Genomic DNA, 21,243 nt, shown 5'->3' with positions numbered 1-21,243 from the left:
GTCAGCTGCATCCCTTGCTGCCCGGCTGCCAGTTAGGGAAGGAAGGAAAACGATATTGCGCGAAATCCAAAATGCCACGTTTCAGCAGCGGGGGCTGCCAACATAAGCTACGTGCTTTTCTGTGCTTTATTTTTTTTGCAGGGGCCACTGGCCGGACCGCCGCACTTACACCGCCGTGGCTCCGAGAGATTGAAACTCCAATGCTGGGGGCGGGGCAGCGTCACCTGTGGAAAATCCTGCTAATCACCCAATGCCTTCCTGCTAATCACCCAATGCCTTCGATCATTTTCTCTTCCAACTGGTTCTGCAGTTAATGTCATACATAAAGGACACTAAAGATTTCATTATGAAAATTGAAGAATTGAAGTGGGAACCAACTTATTTACTAATTGCACTGGACATCACCAGCTTGTATACGTGCATTAATCACCAACAGAAACTGAATGCGGCCAAATATTTTTTTAAATAAGAGGTCTATGAAGTTTGCAGAACACAGTAATATGTTAATTGAATTTATTCGATTTTGCCTGTTGAACAACATCTTCCTATGCCAAGGGGAATTTTACAGACAAATCTCTGGAACTGCCATGGGCACCTGCTTCGCCCCCAGCTACACTAACTTGTTCGTGGGCTGGAGGGAGGAGCAGGTATCCCAGACTCCAGAAAATGCTAGGTGGGTCAGCGACATTGTAGCCTGGTACAGACACATCGACAACCTCTTCCTTGTATGGAAGGGGTCGCCATCTGCGGCTGAGGAATTCATACAACACCTAAATCACAATGATGAAAATCTTAGATTCACATCAGAAATCAGTTCAGTGACAGTAAACTATTTAGATTTGAGGGTGTTTGTTAAGAATGGGAGATTAGAAACTGTGTTATTTAGAAAAAAGACTGCCGGCAATTCCATCTTACATGCTGAAAGTAACCATCCTCCCAAACTTATCAAGAGCATACCATACGGGGAACTCTTGAGACTGAAACTAAATTGCTCTAGGGACTGCGATTTTATAGCAACAGCGAATTACAGCATCGCAAGATTCACAGCCAGAGGGTACAGTAGGGATTTGCTGGATACCACTTTGAAAAAAGTAAAAAGAATTCCAAGATGTGAGTTACTGAAAATAAAGGGGTAGAAGGCTAATATTGAAGAAACATTCAGAATGATCACCACCTATTTGGATGATGCCAACTCTTTAAGAAATATGCTAGGAAAAAATTGGCACATCTTAAAAACTGATGTCATTATTGGAAACGACATCCCTCAAGTCCCACTAATAACCTTTAAAAAAGCGAGATCAATATGGGACAGACTAGTTCATAGTCATTTACAGAAAACACCAGAGAGAATAGGCATGATCAGAGATATGGGAGGCTTTTACCCTTGCGGTAAATGCAAGGCGTGTGCCAATAACAGAAGGACTCTATCGTATGAGATACCAGGTCTAAAACAAAGGAAGTTGATTAGCAAATTCTTAATATGTCACACATGCCGTCTATTGTCATATGCCCGTGTGGGCTGAGACATATAGGCAGCACAGTGCCAAGATCTGTGTACTTGAACATTAACGCGCAATTGTAAATAAAGATTTTAATTACCCAGTAGCCAGGCTTTTTGCCATTAAACATCAAAGCAACAGGGAGCTGTTGCAATATTTAGCTATAGATCATGTACCATTGGACCAGAGGGGTGGGGTACTAAAATTGCGGAGGTGGAAGTCCCGATATATAATCAATCTACAGTCAAAAGCACCCGAGGACCTAATTATAGGGGAAGAGCTGGCAGTACATCTGGGCAAATAAATAATAGACTCCATATATCTGATCCGTTTGAAATAGAACAGTGTAAATAACATTTTGGTGTCATAGACATATAGAATAGCCAATTCATGGCGAGATATTGGAGGTATGTAAACAGTGACCATTGCCGATACACGACTTAATCATGTGATACAAAAGTACAGCAGTTATATACATCTGAAAGCCCGAGAGCATTGCTATGTGATGGAATGAAGGATCTGTGATCGGATTAACCGTTTAAAGATGGAGTTATGGTCCCTGTTACAACGGAGTGCGCTTTTTGTGTCTATGACTTATGATCCAATGAAGTTAAAATGGCCCCTCTCAGTGCCGGTAGTAGATACTGAAGAAGGTATTCCGAAAAGCGTTTGCTGTGAAATAAACATCATGAAACTCACTCAGTGAGTGCTTAACTCTTTTACCTAAGAGAAGAGAGTGGGGAGCGGCGATATTACGTTGGGCACCACCACGGAAAAGGCACCCGTCCGAGAGTGACCCGATCCAAGGTGCGGCACGGAGGTGCAGCACGGAGCGATATATATCAGACAACAATTCTCCCCTTCCAAGGAACATAAACCAGCACTCCGAGGGATTATTTCTGCTCAACTTTTCTTTTTGAGCGATGGATTCCGCGCGTTCTGGCTGTCACTCAGCCTTGATCACGATGCAGATCGCCATGTTTTTTAAACATTAAATACATTTAAAAACAATCATAAAAACAAACAAAGGACTATCCCAATGCACATCTCAGCCTCTGGATTCGTTTCACAGGGGCCATTTTACGATGTTCTAAAGACAATGCTTACTCTTATATATATAAACAAATAATATAAAATTAAACATAATAATAATAGCTATATTTAAAAAAACTATTAAGAAATTTATTGAAATCAGGGAATAATAGATTTACTATTCCCTCCTCGGTTTGTGCAATAATAGGGAAAGTGTTGGACTTTGGAGGGGTTACATTTACTATTCCCACTCCAGTCTGTTCAACAGTAGCAAAAGTGTTGGACTTCAGAGGGGTTAAATTTACTATTCCCACTCCTGCCTGTGGAATAGTAGGGAAAGCGTTGGACTTCGGAGTGGTAAAATTTACTATTCCTGCTCCAGTCTGTGCAACACTAAAGAAAGAGTTGAACTTCGGAGGGGTTACATTTACTATTCCCATTCCAGTCAAGGCAACAGTTGTGAAAGCATTGGACATCGGAGGGATAACAATCACTATTCCCACTCCAGGCTGTGCAACAGTAGAGAAATCATTGGAGCATAGACTAACAAAGTAGTAGAAGGGATTAATAAACAGTTTAAAATAGGGATTTTGTATCAGTTATTATTAAGGGAAAAAACAGATGATCTTGAGAAAGTAAGGGCAAAGTGGGCTCACACTCTAGGAGATTCAGATATAGTGGTGGAAGATCTACTTATGCTGTCAAAAGAGGCTTTAATGTCTGCGAATTTAAAAGCCCAATTTTTTAAGACGGTGTTTGATTTATATTATACACCCGAACGTATGGCCAAGTGGGGTGAGGGATATGACGGCAAATGTTTTCGATGTAAGGCTGATCATGCAGATAGTATACATATTTTTTTCTCTTGCCCCAGGCTACATTGCTTTATAGGAGGAATTGAAAAGTTAATTTAATTAGTCATTAATATCCCTTTAACTATTACACCTGCTATGATGCTCTTGGGGAAAATACCCATAAATAGCTCCTTGGAGAACTTATACCCACACCGCCACTTTATTTATTTTTCTATGACAGTGGCACGATTATGTATAGCTAGTGAGTGGCTTCAGGAAAAGCCGCCTGATTATCAACAATGGCAAGCAAGAATGTACAGCTTATATAAACTGGAGTGGGGGCTTTTCTCAATTAGTGGATCTAGGAGAAAAAAGAAGATGGGTATGAAAATTTGGGGCTCCTTCTCTGATTACTATGAAGATTGAGAATGGATATAAGAATGAACTATTTTTTTTTTTAATAATGGATTTACACTGGCTATTAATTGTTTCATGTATTTTAATGATATAATTACTTGTTTCAGGTTGTCTAATGCCGTATTATGTATACTGCTTATATAATATCTTGGTTGTAACTCTTATGTTGTACTAATGTGTTGCTGTGAACATACAAATAAAATAATTTAAAAAAAAAGGAACATAGAGGGGTAAAATTTGCTCTTCTCACTCCAGTTTGTGCAACAGTAAGGAAAGCGTTGGATTTCGGAAGGATTACATTTACTATCTCTACTCCAGTTTGCAACCGTAGAAAAAGTGTTGGACTTTGGATGGGTTACATTTACTTTTTTCACTTCAGTCTGTGCAACAGCAGGGAAAACATTGGACTTTGGAAGGGTAATATTTACTCTTCCTATTAAAGTCTGTGTAGCAGTAGGGAAAGCATTGGACTTCGGAGGGATAATATGCACTATTCCCACTCCATTCTGTGCAACTGTAGGGAAAGTATTTCACTTTAAACAGATAAAATATTTTAATAACCCTATTAATTTATAACAAATATAAAACTCTTAGTAGAAGCAGTATTAATTATCACAAAAAATATGTATTGAAAAATAAAAACAATTAAACAAGTCCATGATAATTAAACATTTTAATAATTAAGAATTTAAAAAAAGATATTTATTATTTAACTTCCCACATTAAACCCCCTCAAACCCAACAGCCCACATGTAATCTATAGCTAAAAATATATTTATTACATCATTTACATGATTAATAAATAATCAATTAAATATTTAATAATACAATAATAATTGTTTAATCGCTTATTACTTCACTGCCCACATTATACCCCTAAAAACCTAGCAAACTGTTCCACCACTACAAATCACTATTAGCAACTGAATCACAAATTTTAAATCACTTCAGAATATAAACTATATTTACAAATATTACTAACAATTATAAAACAATAACATGTACATTTAATATATGAATTTAAACATATAAAGATAATAAAAAACAATATTTTTTACAACTGGATTGTTGAAAACGATATTAACAACAACAACGTTCTGCCCCACAATATTACTTACCTGAAAAATGGATATTTTTGACAACGATATTTCTGCATCACAATATTTTTTTGCCAATATTTGTGTAACTTAATATTTTGTCCAAATGCTGAGGGATGCTTATAGGGCCCAGGCTACAATAGCATAGCCATATTATAAATAAGGCTCCCAGTTTTCCATTTTCACAGAGTTTTTACAGATAAATACAGACACAAAAAATCAGTTTCCTGTTTGTATTTATTATTAAAAATGTAAAAATACTGAAAATTGTGTATTTTGTGAAAGACTCTTCACGCTCTTCCACTATTTCCAGGCAACAACTAAGCAGATAGCCACAATGGGGAGTTATAAAACAGAATCAGAATGCCAGCATATATTTGCAGTATAACAGTGATATGCATCTGTGAGTGTAGTGGTTTGTTGTATTTGCCTGCTTAATTTCCTAAAACGGGACAGGCATCCACGTATGAGTGCACGTCTATGAGTTAAATAAATGTGGAAATATACCATTTTACGACTCCGTTTATTCTTAGAACACAAAATTAATATGGATAAATGCCAATACGATTGCCAGAGAAGAAATATGGATAAATACAAACGGCATTGTTAAAAAAAAAATGCCATAACACCAGGAGCTCTAAATATGAACAATTCATCCCAAAGGTGTGAGGGAGAGTTCTTAGAGGGGGTCTGAGGGGAAGGTACGAGGTGTTGTGGACAGGGGCAAGGGGTTGGGCATTGTGAATGTAATATTTACGGAAAATTACAGCAGCAATTCATCACTATGGGTTTGTAATCATAGATGGCAGAATTTCTCCATATATGCTTACATTAAGTGTAAATGGGTGACGTTTATGTAACAAGCAACACATCTTGAGCTGAGCAAGATTCCACCATACAGACGTAGCCTGCCAAAAGCAAATTAGAGTAACTAGCAAAGGTGACAAAATAATTGCTTAAATACACTATCACATTCAAGAATTTCATTTACTGCTAATAAATCCTGCCTTAACGACTCTCACTCACAGATCAAACTGCAGAGGATGCAGGGTTTATACCACAGTTTCTTACAACACAGTGGTTTAACAAAGTGTTCAGTCTATGGCCCTACACTAGATATACCCTCAGCATAAGAAGACAGGCAAAATATCATTATTGACAGTAGAATTCATTCCAATAACTACCATTTCTTATTAATTAAGTACATTAGTACTATGATAACATCCTTTTCAGCTTTGCCCATTTGAAGCAGCGCCCGGTGCAGGTAGGCGCAGTGGGATGGGGTGGGGCGAGACGCTGAGAGGGAGGATGGTGGCAGACAACGGAATAGGAGGTATTTGTTTATTTAATTTGCCTTATTCCGTCATCTGTACACATTACCCCCTCGCCCGCCCCACCGTGCTTACCTGCATTGGCCGATGCCACCCATTTGCTTATCATAATATACTACCAACATCAACATATTACGTATTATGCAAATCTCATAGGCACAATGAGAAAAGGGCATATGTGCGTGGGATGGGAATGCCTAATTACAGTTTCATTGTTCAGTACTTGCCCAGTTAGAAACTGGTAATAACATATCCTTTCTGTTACTCTTTCCAGAACGCCCTCCATCAGGTGGAAATACGTGGCCAAAAACCTTGGGCAGGTAACTCTGCAAATGAGGTGGGGGGGGTCAACTAACAATAAAGTCTTTAGGTATTCATTTATTCTGTTTATATGTATTTATATTGTGTTTTTATAGGGTGCATGCCAGGTTGAAAGGGGGTCTTTAACTTGGGTGGGAATCATTTAAATTGGCAGTGGGCATAATTGTGCCAGGGGGTGATCAGCAAGACAGAAAGGTCCATAGATTCCCAAGTTTGAACAACGCTTTGATAAGCTCCTTTTATAGGTGGTTGGAGACACACTCGAAGCTCTGGACCTCTTGAGGTTCATAAAGGAAGACAGGTTTGAGAAAAAGAGAGTGTGTACTCCAAGAGAAATCTTGTTTGGATTAATATCCGTTCTTTGAAGTCGTCATACAAGACCAGAACTACTTTAGATTGCAGTGAGACATCTTTATTGTTTGATAATAAAACATGGACAGCCGACACGTGTTTCACCCCCTATTGGCGAGTTGCGCCGGGGCTTCCTCAAGGCTATTTCCACATATACAGCGCATATTATTTCATTTCTGGTTCCAATTTGACAAATTCCAAAAACCAGAGTTTAAATACTCAGGGAGCAGAGTTCTTAGGTGAGTGCAGCACGCATGGCGGCGGGCGCGGGTCCAAGACACAGCCAAATTGTGCCAGGGGGTGCCTGCTTAATTCTTGGTTAAGATCTTTACAAAAAGACTAACCTGTGAGCAAAGGATGGATTTCCTTTTCAAAAGTCACACCGCAACAAAAATATAGTCCAAACAGCAGATTCATTCTGAAGGTTAGTATTTACAGTTTTAATATGGATTTAATTTGCTTCACAGAATGTGGAGAGTGCCTTGAGGGGTTGTGGAGTGGAACACCCCTCTGCCCCCAATAGTTTCTCAGACAGATTAGGGGGTCATTCTCGGCCAGATGATCACATACTTACTAAATAGTAATGTGCGTGACCATGCGTGTGACATGCAGGCAGGGCCCAGGACATCCAGAACACGGAGTGGCTTGAAATTTCCCAGGGGGACGCTGATCCCTGCATGTTACTCACACTTTATAGCTAAACCATATAATCCAATGTGCAATGTCAGAGAGCGCTATGGTGCTAGACTGTCTTCTTTCTGCTGTGCAAGTGACCAGGTGGCGAAGGAGTACGCACCAGTATGGCTCATGGTTGCTGAAAGGGCACTAGCGTTCTCTTCCCCCTGCATGTGCATCGAGTGTAGTTGGAGTTGCACACCAGTGATTTATGATGGTGCTCGGGCCTTTAAGTGAAATGAAAAACCCGAGGGGGTCTCTCAAAGGGGCTTGGACGGTGTAATTAGGAGCGTGGCTTAAAAAACCTTAAGCTAAAATCTGCGCTTAGCATAGCGTGCCGCCCGACCGGTATTTGGCTGTTTCTGTCATTGTATCCATATTTATTATGCAACAAGTAACAGCATATCTATAACAAACCAGGACTATTAGCTCTGTTAATGGGTGTTAGTTGTATTAAAAAAAACAACAACCATTAACATTATTATCTTCGTTGTAGATAATATCGAAAATGCTTCAGTTCTGAAATGACTGTGAAAGAACTATACGGAGTCTCTTTAAAGTAACATCAAAGGCTTTGAGCAGTGGTCCTGCTGCAGAGTTAAAAGAGGGTAAAAATGGAGAGTCCTATGGGGACCCTTCTCAGCTCCTGCTTTTTAGAACTGCCGGTGCTGAGCGACACGGTGTCAACCCTTTGTTCTTGTGGCTCGGGCAGTTGGCCATGGTATCACCAGTCGTTGTAGTGCCCAGGTTGTAAAGACACTGCGTGGTTTGGACTGCGTTATAAAGGCACTGCATGGTTTTGACAGCGTGGTAATGGATGTTTCCCCCAGTGAGGCCATACAGTTGCTACCATTTCTGCCAGCGCAGCACTGACACCAACTACAGACTGGTTCCGTGTTAGTAATAAGTTGACATCTCGATAATGATGGGTTACAGATTTGTGTTCTTGCAAGACAGTTCAATGGATTCATGTTTCTATTGCAGAATCCCGTGAGTTACTTGCAAGTCACAAGATACAATACTGGTGAAATAGCTCTACGGCTTATGCTCCCACTACAAACAGCTGTACCAACCTGCTAAGCCTCAATCTGGATCCTTGCAGATTTTTGCCTGGTCCTTTGTTATTCAAAGCAGTATAAAATGTATTCAGTCGGGCAGTAATAAACACTTGCCATTAAATGGAAAATGTATTATGGTGTTATAGGCATGGTTGTTACTACTAGCGAATTAACACACAGACGGACACACACGGCATAGAGCAAAATAAAGATCTACAGTATCAAATCCCAATTATATTTAGAGAAGTAAATAGTGAAGTGACACCTTAAGTGTATCTTAGCTTCCCTTTAAGAGGGGGGTTAAAGAGACCATATATTAAGATGTCGAAACGAAGAGTTGTGAGACCGAGCAATAGTTTGCTGAGTTACATGGTATACTTGAAGCATTGATGGTACGTTTCAGAGCTAAGAAAATAGCTGAAGGGTGATGTTAGAATGTAAGAAAAGTTCAGAAAGCAAGAGGTATGATGACTTGTGGGTTGAAAGGGCCTGATGGTGCATAGGCGGGGGCTAGTGTTCTTAATTGTAGCAAGACGTTCTGTTGAAGACGTTGGAGGGAGGACAGATACTTTTCTTGTATTATGGAGGAAAGAAGATGGGGAGTATGATGATAGAGCTAGGACTCACAGGGACGAATCCTAGGTGGTTTTAATGTTAGTGAACTTGGAAAAGCAAAAGGTTGTACAGTCAGAGACAGAAAGAGGGAGGTGGACGAATGAGAAGCCAGGTGAGGAGAGAAGACGGTTGATGGTATGAGCAAGACTTGGTTGGTGGGAGCGTAGGAAGGTAATCAAATGTTGAAACTAGCTAGAGTTATCCGAGTTAATTTTGGATGTGAACAGATGTAGGATTAATCAGCAATCTTTCACGTGGTCAGGGGCTTCTTGTGTATGTCATTTGCAGAGAAGTGCTCACATTTTTGTCTTAGTAGAATGGTTATGAGAGAGCCAACATTAAATGGAGTGAGCAGTTTCGGTATAGGCTAATGGTGGTTTAAGGAAGTCCTCGTTGTTTCTTAACCACATCGATGCTGATGACGAGCTACGAGCTCAGCTCGTCATCAGCTACAGCGCTCGTATGCTGATGACGAGCTGAGCTCGTCATGTAACGCGGTAATTTGAAAAAAGCCGCACACAGCGGGAAAAGCCGCCGCAGCGATGCGGTTAAAAGCATCAAGGTTTAAGATCTTAATTAAGTTGGTCTGGGGTTTAAGTATGAGGGTAAGGCACTGTGATAGTGTTTTCTTCTGCTGATAGTTTATTATTTGGAGAATTGCAGGATAGAGGTTGTGTTGGTGAAAGGGGATGTATTGGAGAGAGGTCAAAACATGAAAATATGATCTACTCCTTTTCCATGTGTGCGTGGCGAGTGAATGTGTATTTAGAAGTGAGTGGTAAGAAAGCAATTAGGTAAAAATGGCTGAGTGTGTTAAACATTTGAGCTCGAGGCTGAACTCTCCTGGAATTATGAAGGGAGTGTTGGGAGATAAATTCCTAGTATGGAGTTAACATCTTAAAAGAAAGATCAATTACTCAGGTTAGAAGGCAGATGATTAAGATGAGAAAAGTAGTAATGAGGCAGAATTCGAGACCTTACAATGAGGGATGACTACAGGGACGAGGTGTGCGGGACAAACTTTCTGAGGATGAGGCCGACCCCACCACCTTTGCAGAAAGATGTATGAGACAAAGTGTAGACATTAATGTGGAGAGCAGCTTGTGTGCTTGTGTCTTGTCATTAGGATAAATCAGACGTTTTGGTGATAGCTATGAAGAGGGTACGAGGTGTGACTAACACAGTGATGTTGGTTATTTTGTTGCACATAGGTTGAGTATTACGTAGACAAAAAGAAATGGTGGGAGGTGAATTCTGGAGTTTCCTTGAAGCTGAGTGTTTAGGAGATATTAAGTGGTCTTTGGAACAGCTCTGAAGGCTTGTGATTTGTGACAGCAGTAGCTGGGTGACAGAAGGAAATCAGGATTGATAAATTTATAGAGTACCGTGTGAAAGTGAGGGAAGAAGCTAAGTGTAATTTTGTGTAAAGTAGTGAAGAGTAAGGATCAGAATTCCGGGGAATGCACAGCAACCTGAATCTAGAAAGGGGAGGAAGATTGAATAAGAGGGTTTAAGCATAATGTAAGTTAAGCTGAGGATGTAACACAGATGCAACATCTCACTATAAATGAATAATGATAATCGAATTGTGAAGTTGTGAACATTGTGCTTGTAGAAACAACATAAAAGCACACCTTATGTATAGGTCATTACTTTAGAGATGTGAAATAAGAGCAGAAATCACAGAGATAAAGAAGTAGAACTGGATGCATAACATAGAAACTGATGTGCGGCACAAAAGTAGGTCAGCAGAATGGAGTCTTATTTTGCGGTGGATATGTGTGGCAACTAAGTACATGGGGGAGGGGATGGTTACCAGCAGCATCCAGGAATGAGCTGGACTGTTCCATCTGGAGCAGGATCCAGACTGATTTGCATATAGCTGGCTCCAAACTGAAACATAGTTTGCAAAATAACAACGGACTGGAATTGGACTCTGAGTAATTAACTGTGGGTGAGATGAATTCAAGCTTTCCATCCATCACATTCTCGTATGCTTCAGTGTGGCGTCCTAAGTGTATGGGTCCCTTGCAAACTGTTCCACTGGAACCAAGCTACATGTGACTGAAGAGCCCAATAAGGGCTAAACAGCATTAATGTGCTTGTGTTCTGGTTACGGGAGGGTCTAGCCTTGCAGTTTGGTTGGACTGTTCTGATTTGAGCAGGGTCAAGACTGATTTGCATATGGCAGGGTTCAAATAGAGGTGGCATGTTGCAAAATAAAGATGGACTGGGATGTGGACTGAGTAATTATCAGTGGCTGAGATTAATTAAAGCATTAGAAAAATCAGGTTTTTGTATTCATTAATCAAATGTTAGCATGAATTAAAGAAAATAGCTATCGGATTCCTACCCAGGCTGTGGTGTAGGTGAAGATGGATAGTCTCATTTGACAATGTCAAAACTACTATAGAATGGATTAGCCATACTCCTTCTTGCTCTCTTACTGGTCTGCGATATGGTAAACCAGTATACTACCTCATCAAAAGATCCTTGATCATCTCACTTTCTACGATCTCCTTAGAACCACCCAAACCCACAGCTGTGTTTCCAAGGAAAATCTTCCTAGAGCTTGAAAATCAATTGGCTCTTAGTAGATAGCTATTCCCTTCCAAACATTTCTGAGTTCCTGGTGTTGTTAGGGGGAGCTAAGGTATTCAGCACCATCGACCTAGTTTCGGCATATCACCGAATTGAACTTGCTGAAGCTTAAAGGTACTACACAGCTTTCATAGCACCCTGTGGGACCTTCAAATTTGTACGGATGCCGTTTGGCCTTGTGTCTGCGGCGTCTGTCTTTCAACGTGTGATGGAAAAACTTCTCAAGGATTGCAAAGGAGTCTGTATCTATGAAGACTATATCCTTGTGTTTGCTAAGGATCACAGAGAACATGAGGATTGTCTGTACAGTGTTTTACATAGATTGAGTGAAGCTAATCTCACAATTAAAGCTGAAAAATGTCAGTTTGGAACATCTTCCATCCACTCTTTAGGTAAGGGTATTGCTACTAAAGCTAATCTTGTTGACACAATTACTTGTGCGACTGCTCCTACCTGCAGGGAGGAGTTTATGACGTTTTTTGGGATGATAGAGTATTACAATAAATGTATTGAGAATTTTGCTGATAAAAGTTGTTGTATGAGGTCTCTCTTGAAAAAAGGTGTAGATTTAAAATGGACTAAAGAGTGTGACCTTGAGTTTGATTCCCTTAAGGAAAACCTCAGTAATGCTCCTAAAATAAAAGGTTTTGATCCTTCCAAGACTTCCTTTTTTTACTGCTGACACAAGTCCCAAAGGTCTGGGGGCGGTTCTTCAGCAGGAAGGTGAGGGGGGAATGCAAACTATAATATTTCTCTCTTGTTGTCTGAAGGATGCTGATTTTCACTATTCCGTAATTGAATGGGAAGTTTTGGTTGTATTCTGGGCTGTTAAGAAACATAGAATGTTTTTGTGGGGTACCAAGTTTGTAACAAAGACTGATCACAAACAAGTCCCTCTGTAAAACCTTCAGGAAGAAAGGGTTAGACTTGCTATCTAGCATAATACCCAAATTGGTCATAGCGCTCCAGGAGCATGATTTTGACATAAGATACATTGTTGGTATAGAGAATGGCATAGCTGATACACTTTCTAGACTTGTGAGAAAGGTTGAAAATTGTGTCCAAGATGAGGATAATGATGAGGATGATATTCATTTCTGTGTTGTTGAGGATGAGATTATTGATGAGCACCAATGCTCTTAGAACTTGCTACTGATTCTGTTCTTACAGAACTGTTATCCCTTATTCATAAAGGTTGGCACTCAAGGAAACAAGCATCAGAAGAGGCTGGGAAGTTTTGGGGCCTGAGAGATGAGATGGCCGTTTGTGATGGTTTGCTTCTACGGGGTACTAGACTTGTTCCTCCTTTAAAACTTCGGCAAACCTTAATAGAGCGAGTACACAAGTCCCGCTCTGGAATGTCGAAAACTAAAGAGAAGCTTCTCTCCACATACTGGTGGCCATTTATGGACTTACATGTTGAAAGAGTGGTGAGGGATTGTATTGTATGTTCCATGAGCGAAACATTGAAATCTACAAGGGTTCAGCCAATGGTTGTAAGGGACCTCCCGTATGGGCCTAGTAAAAGATGTAGCTTTGGACATACTTGGGCCAGTTCACTCTAATGGTCCACAAGTTTTCGTTTTGGTACTAATTGATCTGTTCTCTAGATGGCCTGAAGTTCATTTTACTACTAACATTTAAACTTTTCATGTTATCAAATTTTTAGATTCCCTCATGTCCAAAGAAGGTTATCCTAATACCATTCTCACTGATAATGGTGTTCAGTTGGTCACACGTGACATGGAGACATTCCTTAAAAATTGTGGCATCAGGCATAAGAAGTGTTCTCTTTACCACCCAGAGACAAATGGTATAGTTGAGAGATTTAACAGGGGTTTGAAAGAAATCATCTCTTGGTCAAAGAGTGCTGGTCTCAATTGGAAGGAGGAGGTTCTTAAGAAAGTTGGAAGTTCTAGGGTGACACCACATAGTACTACTGGGAAGTCACCTTTTGTTCTTTTTAGAGGCAGGTTTCCCTGTACGTTGGTTGAGCCCTCGTGGTTAAGGCATCTTGAGTCTTGAGGAGTCCGCCTCTGTCTCTCCATCTGAGAAAATCTCAACTGAATGGTGTAGTAGGGAAGAGGATAGATGTTTATCCAGGAAAACATACTTTGATTCTAAGAAAGCTGCTAAAGAAACCAAGGTCTCTGTTGGTGATTTAGTTGTCATCAGGCAACCTGGTACTAAGGTTAAGTTTTCCAAGCCCATACGAGTCATAAAAGTTTTCAAAAATGCAGTCAGAACTCAGGATCACAGGGTTTGGAATTTGAACAAAGTTTCTGTTTACAAAGGGGGTGAGTTCTGTGATCAATATGTAACTGCAAAGGATGCTGTTGATGTTCATGTTTCAGTAACCGACAGACCAAATAGGTTTATTCGCTAGGCAGGAACAGATGAGTACGTATTACTACCTGGCTACCCCATCGGAACCCCGTTGATACTTATAGTTCCCTCAAGTTGGACAGAATTTTTTCACAGAAAAATAGGGGGGGATAAGTATTCTCCCTATTACGATTGTTTTTCACTGCATATAATAATTTTCACGAACATTACAGCTTTCTGCATCTTCAAAATTTAAAATATAGGTCAGCTAATATTGTCTTTGATTGATACCAGGGAGGGAATCTTGAATTTTCCCTGATGAAAGCCCGGGACCAATTTTGGCCGACTTCTTTGGGCTGAAACATGTTGGCAGTCTCTTAGGGTCTCAGGGCCATAACCTCCTGGCTAGCCCCTTTTTCACTTTTTTAATATCCACTGCACCACCACTAATAAAGGGATACCTGGTGGTGCAGTAGAACTTTTATCTTTAAGTCCCCCTGGCCTACATCTTCTAAGAGCTCACTGAAATATGGTTGAGCCCACCATGACCTTTAGGAGTCATAGTGAACCCGATGATGAAGCATGACACCAATAGGGTGTGTGAGGCTTAAATAACAAAAGGAATTTTTTCCTTCCCACTAATGCGGAGAACGCCATATAAGGAGTTGAAAAGGTTATCTTTTACCAATTCGGGGTGAGGATACTTTGTTGTGAGTACAGATGTTTCTGTTTCCCTACGCATTTCTTCTAGGAATTTTAAAAGGCCAAGTGATTTAAAAGACTTTGTATCCTAATTTATGAATTGTTCTATCGCTTCTATTCTTCGCTCATGTATTTTATTTGTTTTTCTCTTCTGTTAACGGGGGAAGGTGTGTGGCATGCTGCAACATGCTCCTCTGCTTATGTCCTAGTTCTGTGTCAGTAGGAGTTCTGTGATGATTCTTGATCTCCCTGGTGATAGAATGTATTGTTTGAAATGTTGAAGGCTGTTATCTGTAATGGATGTGGAGCTGTGGATGGGTTTCTTCTTCCCACCAATAAACCTGGATTTCTTTTATACAACCTGCCATTTGAGTGATCCTTCCATCCTCATCAGGATCTTACCCTCCTGTTATCGGACAGTGCCTGTAAGCAATTGACCACTAAATGCTTGTCAAACATCTGCAATTAAATACCTAAAAAACTGAGACGCTAGAATGCAGCTAATAAACCAACTATGATCCCTCAGCCATTTGGCATCCAGAATTAGGACCCCCACCATCTTACTCCGCAAAATGTAAGAACCATGAAAAACCTTGGGGTGAAGATGGACTCTGACTTATGCAACATGATAATCAATTCTTTAAAAGACGTTCCTACAAGAGATAACTTTGGCAAATTTTCTCAGACATTGGCTTCTCTCAAAAAGGTCAATCTATCATTAACCAGCTTTATAAAGTCACTGGACTATGTCTTGGAGCCTCCATTATTAAATAGTAAGGAAACTACAGAGAATTCAGAATGAAGCTACAAGCTACTAAACAGCTTCTCAAAAATGAAGCCACATCACCCATAGGCCCTCGTTCTTACCCTGGCTGCCTTGGCTAGATGGATCACCTTCAAAGCAAGGTACATCACTCATTAGGCAATCCATGAATTGAAATCCTTTCCTTCAATGGAAAACTCAACATCAATTGCAAGACAAGGCCATTTGCTTTTCACGTTGCCCCCCCCCCCCCTAACTGTCCCACTGTACTAAGAGTCACTAACAGTAGATAGCTCCCTCACCCTCCAAACCAGCAAGCTTTAAAATGTGAGGCCAGCTTGAATACTAGAGAATGCTAAAATCCTGGCTATTCCCATACATATAAAATCAGTACACAGTAAAAAGTATAGGTTGGAAAGAAGAACTATTTGAATTAAGCTATTCTCGCCCTCTCTGATGGACATTACAACTATTTGAAGTTACATATGCCATACCATGTTTGAAGAGTGACTTTAAACCTCATGCACCTTACCCAAGGTATCCAATCTAGGACAATCTACATCCAACGGTATGCAGACTCTGCTGTGATTGATTTTGGGACTGACATTTTGTTACCTGCACATCAGCACCTAATTAAACAGTGCTGCAGTTGGAAGTTGCAAAATGTCCATGGGCAGGGTGGGGAGGAATTTGGGGGCATGGAGAGGCATCTACCGTAAAATAAAGTAATAACTGCAGGGCAAACAGGGACATCAAGGGTGTGTTGGTGTTTGTCCCACAGTGAAAAGTCCGCAAATCACATCCAACATTTTCCAACCAAGCATTCGGAATCAACTCAATGGAAGCTAACAGAAATGAGGGCATTTTATAGCCTTGTCAGAGGTATGAAGCAGTTCGTAACTTTTGCTATCCAATACAAATTAATTGATTTCTATAAAAATCTGAAAATACTTCTGAAAGTAAAGAAGGATTGTATCTATGAGAACATTTTCTAACGGATCATAGGCACAAACGACATTTGTTCTGATCACCATTCTGGACAAAGTCATGGCTTTCAAAACAATTGTGGGAAATCAAAAGCATAATTTATTTGTAAAGAACTACATTCAATTTCAAGCGATAAACACTGTTCTCCCTGTTCTGGAGAAGCTTTTTTAGACCTAGCAAAATATCTTTAATGACTGGATTCATGGAACAAGATGTTTGAGCAAGGTCTCGTCTACATGCAGTAATTGCAGCTCGATTTATTTTTTGGGACAAGAAAAATAAGCCAGATTTGCTTAAGTAAAGGGGTTAAGATGATACTAGCTCCTTGTAGCATGTTGTAGGGTCAGTGGTCTTGGAAGATCTTGCTAATGGCCTTTTATCTCTGTTGAGAATGTTTAATACATTTGGAGTTAGTTTTAAATATCCGTTCTGAAGCTATTCAGGATTACTGTTATAATACTGAATTGCATCTAAAATCTGCATGATTAGATCAGGTTCACCTCTCAACCCTTGTTCTATCATGATTTTTAAAGACATGGCACCCTTGCTTTCACCCTGGATTACCATGATGTGCAGCAATTCCTTAAACAGTGAGGTGGTACATGCCTCCAATTATCGTCCTATCTCTCTTCTTCCACTTTTTGCTACAATGCTGGAAAGTTGGGTCAATGTGCAGTTAGTCTGTCACAGTGAGGGAACAGATGTGTATAATATCAATCAATCAGGTGTTCAATACTGCTTTAGCATGGAAACCATGCTTACAGCAGCTACTAATGATATATGAGTGATCCTGGAAACTTCCAGCACTTATGCTCCTTGACTGGTCAGTCGTATTTGAAAAGGTTTCACATGCTATTTTATTGCATAGACCTGCCAATATTGGTCTCAGAGACAAGCCACTCAGAGGATTAGAATCTTTTCTAGAGAATAGAACGCAGGCAGGGCAGTTGGCAACCTATTCGACTTCAATTCTATGGTTATGGTAATGACACTAAAATTGTCATCCGCATGGAGGGTGATAACACTCAGCTTCAGAAGCAATTCAAGAGTTGCATGACTTAGGTGGTTAGTTGGATGATGACAACTCTCTCCGACCTAATTCAGACAATAAGTAGGTCCTAGTTTTGGGACCTCCTCTAACTGGTCTCCTATTTGGTGGGCCTATTCTTTGTGTGAATCCCCAGTACCTGTAACTTCAGATCGGAATGTAGGGGTACTATTTGATCGAAGACTTTTATTTGAGGTGCACATTAGTAAGTTGATGTCGACACATTTTCTGCTTGTAAGAAAACTCCAGACAGATGCTGGTATTGGAATTCAAGAATACCTCATCGAGAGGTTACAACTCATTTAAAATGCAGCGGGCAGGTTGATTTTTGCGAGGAGAAAGCTTCACAGTGTCTCACCCCTACTCAGATAGCTTACTGGCTGCCTATCAAGATGGCATGCCAGATTAAGGCCCTCTGAATGGCTCACAAAACTATTTACCCGCTAATTGAAACCTCAAATTTTTTCCTGTTTAAATGATACAGTCCTTCCAGACTGCTTTGCTCAACCCCTGCTTGTCTGAGCATAATATGAATGTTTCGTAGAGCACGTCTGGTTGATATGGCCTTCTATGTGGTGACCGCTCAGGTTTGGAACAGATTGCCTCTTGAGGTATGCCTAGAGCCTGACCTTTAAAAATTTCGCAGAGCATTGAAAACCTATTTATTTGCTTCATTTGGCTATTTCTTATTATACGTGTTCAGCTGCAGAAAGTATTAGTTGGATAGCATCAGGAACCCCTATGGGTAATTGTGTGCTTTAAAAACTAAATATATTAATAATAATAAAATGGGAGAACACTGTGATAGTGAACGTTGCCACTCATCCAGGACAAGAGATCTGGTCAGTATGCAATCTCTTATTGGAAATAATCACTGACAAGATTATGTTGGAGTTCAGATCTGAGGTTAATTTCCATTAGGTATTGCTTTAATTACAGCAGGAAGTTTAGCAGAAGTCAGATGGGGTAAATGATTAAAGAAAAATGTCTGAGCAGCAGATTAAGAGGGCATTACCTCTTGGTGTTCCATTCAGTATGCCAGAATGCTAAGTGATTGCATTTTGCATTTTCACCTGTTTCAAAGAGGTCTGTATGTTTTATAGAAACAAAAGGTCTTTGAATTGACCCATTTGAAGTCGCCTGAAAAGGGTATTGTTTTAATTTGCGATCCATAGCCCTGTGGCAAGCTCCACACTGACCAAGCCTCCTTCCAGAGGATCATCAATTCTCACTTCTTTATTGAGGAAGCACATCATTTTTGTACAGTTCAAAAGCGCCAGCATTGTGTTCACGGTTACTGAAGGAATGAATTGCGGCCTTAAATGATGGGTCCTCCCATGCAGCATGTTGTCGATCTACTCCTTCTTTTCCAATCAGGCGCCTTCCTTCATTCATTGGACCATAAGTGTTTCCCATTCTGTCATCAAAACACATTGCATTACTCACTGTAAGGGAATTTGTTTCTTTATGGGCTAAAGCTTGTGCTTAATGGGTCTCCATCAGTTAAGTAATTGGAGTGTTGCTGGAGTTAATGTCAGTGTATCCTCCAAGCCCCAAACCTTTGGCACCATTGATCTTTGAGATGTTCTTGGAAAGTTCTTATGTACAACTGCACATAGGGCACAATAAAAATGTAGGATGTCTCTGAAACCAGGAGACTGGCTGTGGAAGAAGTAAACAAATATTTCCTCTAATGTATCACTCTAGCTTTCATGAAACATTGGTTCTAACAACCATGAATGTTTGCTAAATAGAAGAAGTCTCTCATCTGAAGGAAACTTTCTTCCAACACAGTTCACAAGTATGTTGTTCTTAAGTACAGTTCTCAGCAGATCTCTGTTACTAAGCCATTTGGGAGTCCAGTAACAAACAAGGGCGCATTACTGTTGGATGAGGAAGGAGGAGCACAGTGCATGGCGCTCACAGAGATGCTTGTAGAGTCGGAGCTGAGCAAGCCGAGAATCCTGGCACTTCAGCACCTGCGCAGGGACCGAAGCTGTAGAAGTGGCCGGTGGTCGTCATGCCGAGGGGGCTCCACCATTGGTTTGGGAGTGCTGCTGTTGACCCTTCCTGCTCCACGCATCCCTCACGACTCCGCCAGCAACATACCAACCCACTGCTTATTTCTGCCTGTTGCTAGCTAGGCCACTTGCTCCTGGCTAGGTCAACTGACCCAACTTCATCTGGCAGTGGAAGCCACTAGCGAGTCTGGGCTGGTGGGAGGCTGCAGCAGTTGAGGCGGTGTGTGCCTGTTCGGTGTTTTGCATTGGAGGATGGAGCAGGGTGTTCTGAAAGACTGCCGTTCTTCTCATCCCAAGATGCATCCTACAGGTGGCCATGGCCCCAGTGCAAGAGGCTTGTTCTGTGGACTAGTAGGTGTGGGAGGCAGAAGAAATTACTTGTTACCATGGTGTGGACTGCAGTGAGGCTTGTCCTGTGGACTAGTAGGTGTGGGAGGCAAAAGGAATTACTTGTTACTGTGTTCTTGCCAGTGTGAAAGAAGGCTGGGGTGTGCGTCCCAGCATTCCAGAGCCCCAGCGAGCCAGATGGTCAGCAGCGTGTCTCCAGGAGAGCTTCCTTTGCTTTCTTTCAGTTTTGCCACCAGATTTTTACCCGCCCCAGCACAGCCCCTTTGAGATTACTTGGGAAGGGGGCCTGCCACATGAGGCCAATGTTTGCCTGTGCTGTTCTATCTGAAGTCACTGGTCGCTACTGTACGGCTTGAATGCCTGCCAACTTGGGCAGGTTAGCACAGTCGTAGAAGACACCTCTCTCCTCCTACTACCCGCTCTATTTACCGTTCTGTGGGTTGTTGATTTTCTTCCCAGAGAGGGTTGAGGAGCCGGCAAGGAGAGGCTTTGCAGGCATGGCAGCGCATGAAGGATTCCTGGCGAGTAAGAAGCAGTAGATTCTTGGGACAGGGGATTGCATACACCAAGCAGAGAGTGCATGGTGAGGCAGGGCTGCGGCTAAGAGGGGGAAATTCTGCGATTAACATTGACAAGAGGTTTTGAATGGTAGGCTGGTTGGCCCAGTCATGTCTCCTCTCTCTTCACATGTTGGTGATGGTTCTTTCAGGGTTGTGTTAAGGAAATTCATAGGTTTATCAGACGATATGTGTCGGCAACAAGGGGGAAGCAACTAGTAACAACAGTCATTAAGGGTTGCAGAAAACCTATTTTCCGGTGTTCCCCTGCAACTCTATTATACCAGGAGAGGTTCAAAATAAATAAAGATTTACCCTATTGTCTTTGTCTGTGTACTGGGTGTCCTGAGTGACATTTGATATGAATACCAGGTTGCAAAAGAAATCTGTTCAAAATCATACTCCAAATCAATTAGCATGCCAGAAGGAAGTTCGGAAGATAAGAGCATGATGCTGACAGACTGGATTATTCACCCACGCAATCAAGAACTAACACTTTTATAGCTATATCAATAAAGCAAATCTCAATCAAAGATTGCTTCACTGTAACAGAATCTATCAATACGGAGCCCACAGCCTTAAGACATGCAGGTTTCCCAACGAACCTGGGGGCATATTACCAACAAGTAGCGATATTTATAGCTAAAGAGGCTTAGCGATGATTTTTATATCGCTGCCTATCGCTGGATATGTTAGCGGAG

At 41.0% G+C, this 21,243-nt stretch overlaps 1 protein-coding gene across 1 annotated transcript in view; it reads left to right on the top strand.

Annotated features, from left to right (window-relative positions):
* The window catches only part of SOAT2 (sterol O-acyltransferase 2), a 461,869-nt gene that overhangs the window by 327,501 nt on the left and 113,125 nt on the right, over positions 1-21,243 (top strand). The window contains exon 9 of the mRNA XM_086965618.1: positions 6,445-6,490. Coding sequence (XP_086821744.1) covers positions 6,445-6,490 — 46 coding nt within the window. The remainder of the gene's footprint in view (positions 1-6,444; positions 6,491-21,243) is intronic.

The sequence above is a fragment of the Lissotriton vulgaris genome, chromosome 1_1, assembly GCF_964263255.1.
Source record: "Lissotriton vulgaris chromosome 1_1, aLisVul1.2, whole genome shotgun sequence".
Classification (NCBI taxonomy): domain Eukaryota; kingdom Metazoa; phylum Chordata; class Amphibia; order Caudata; family Salamandridae; genus Lissotriton; species Lissotriton vulgaris.
The sequence above is the reverse complement of the archived record's forward strand: the minus strand, read 5'-3'. Positions and strand labels throughout refer to the sequence as shown.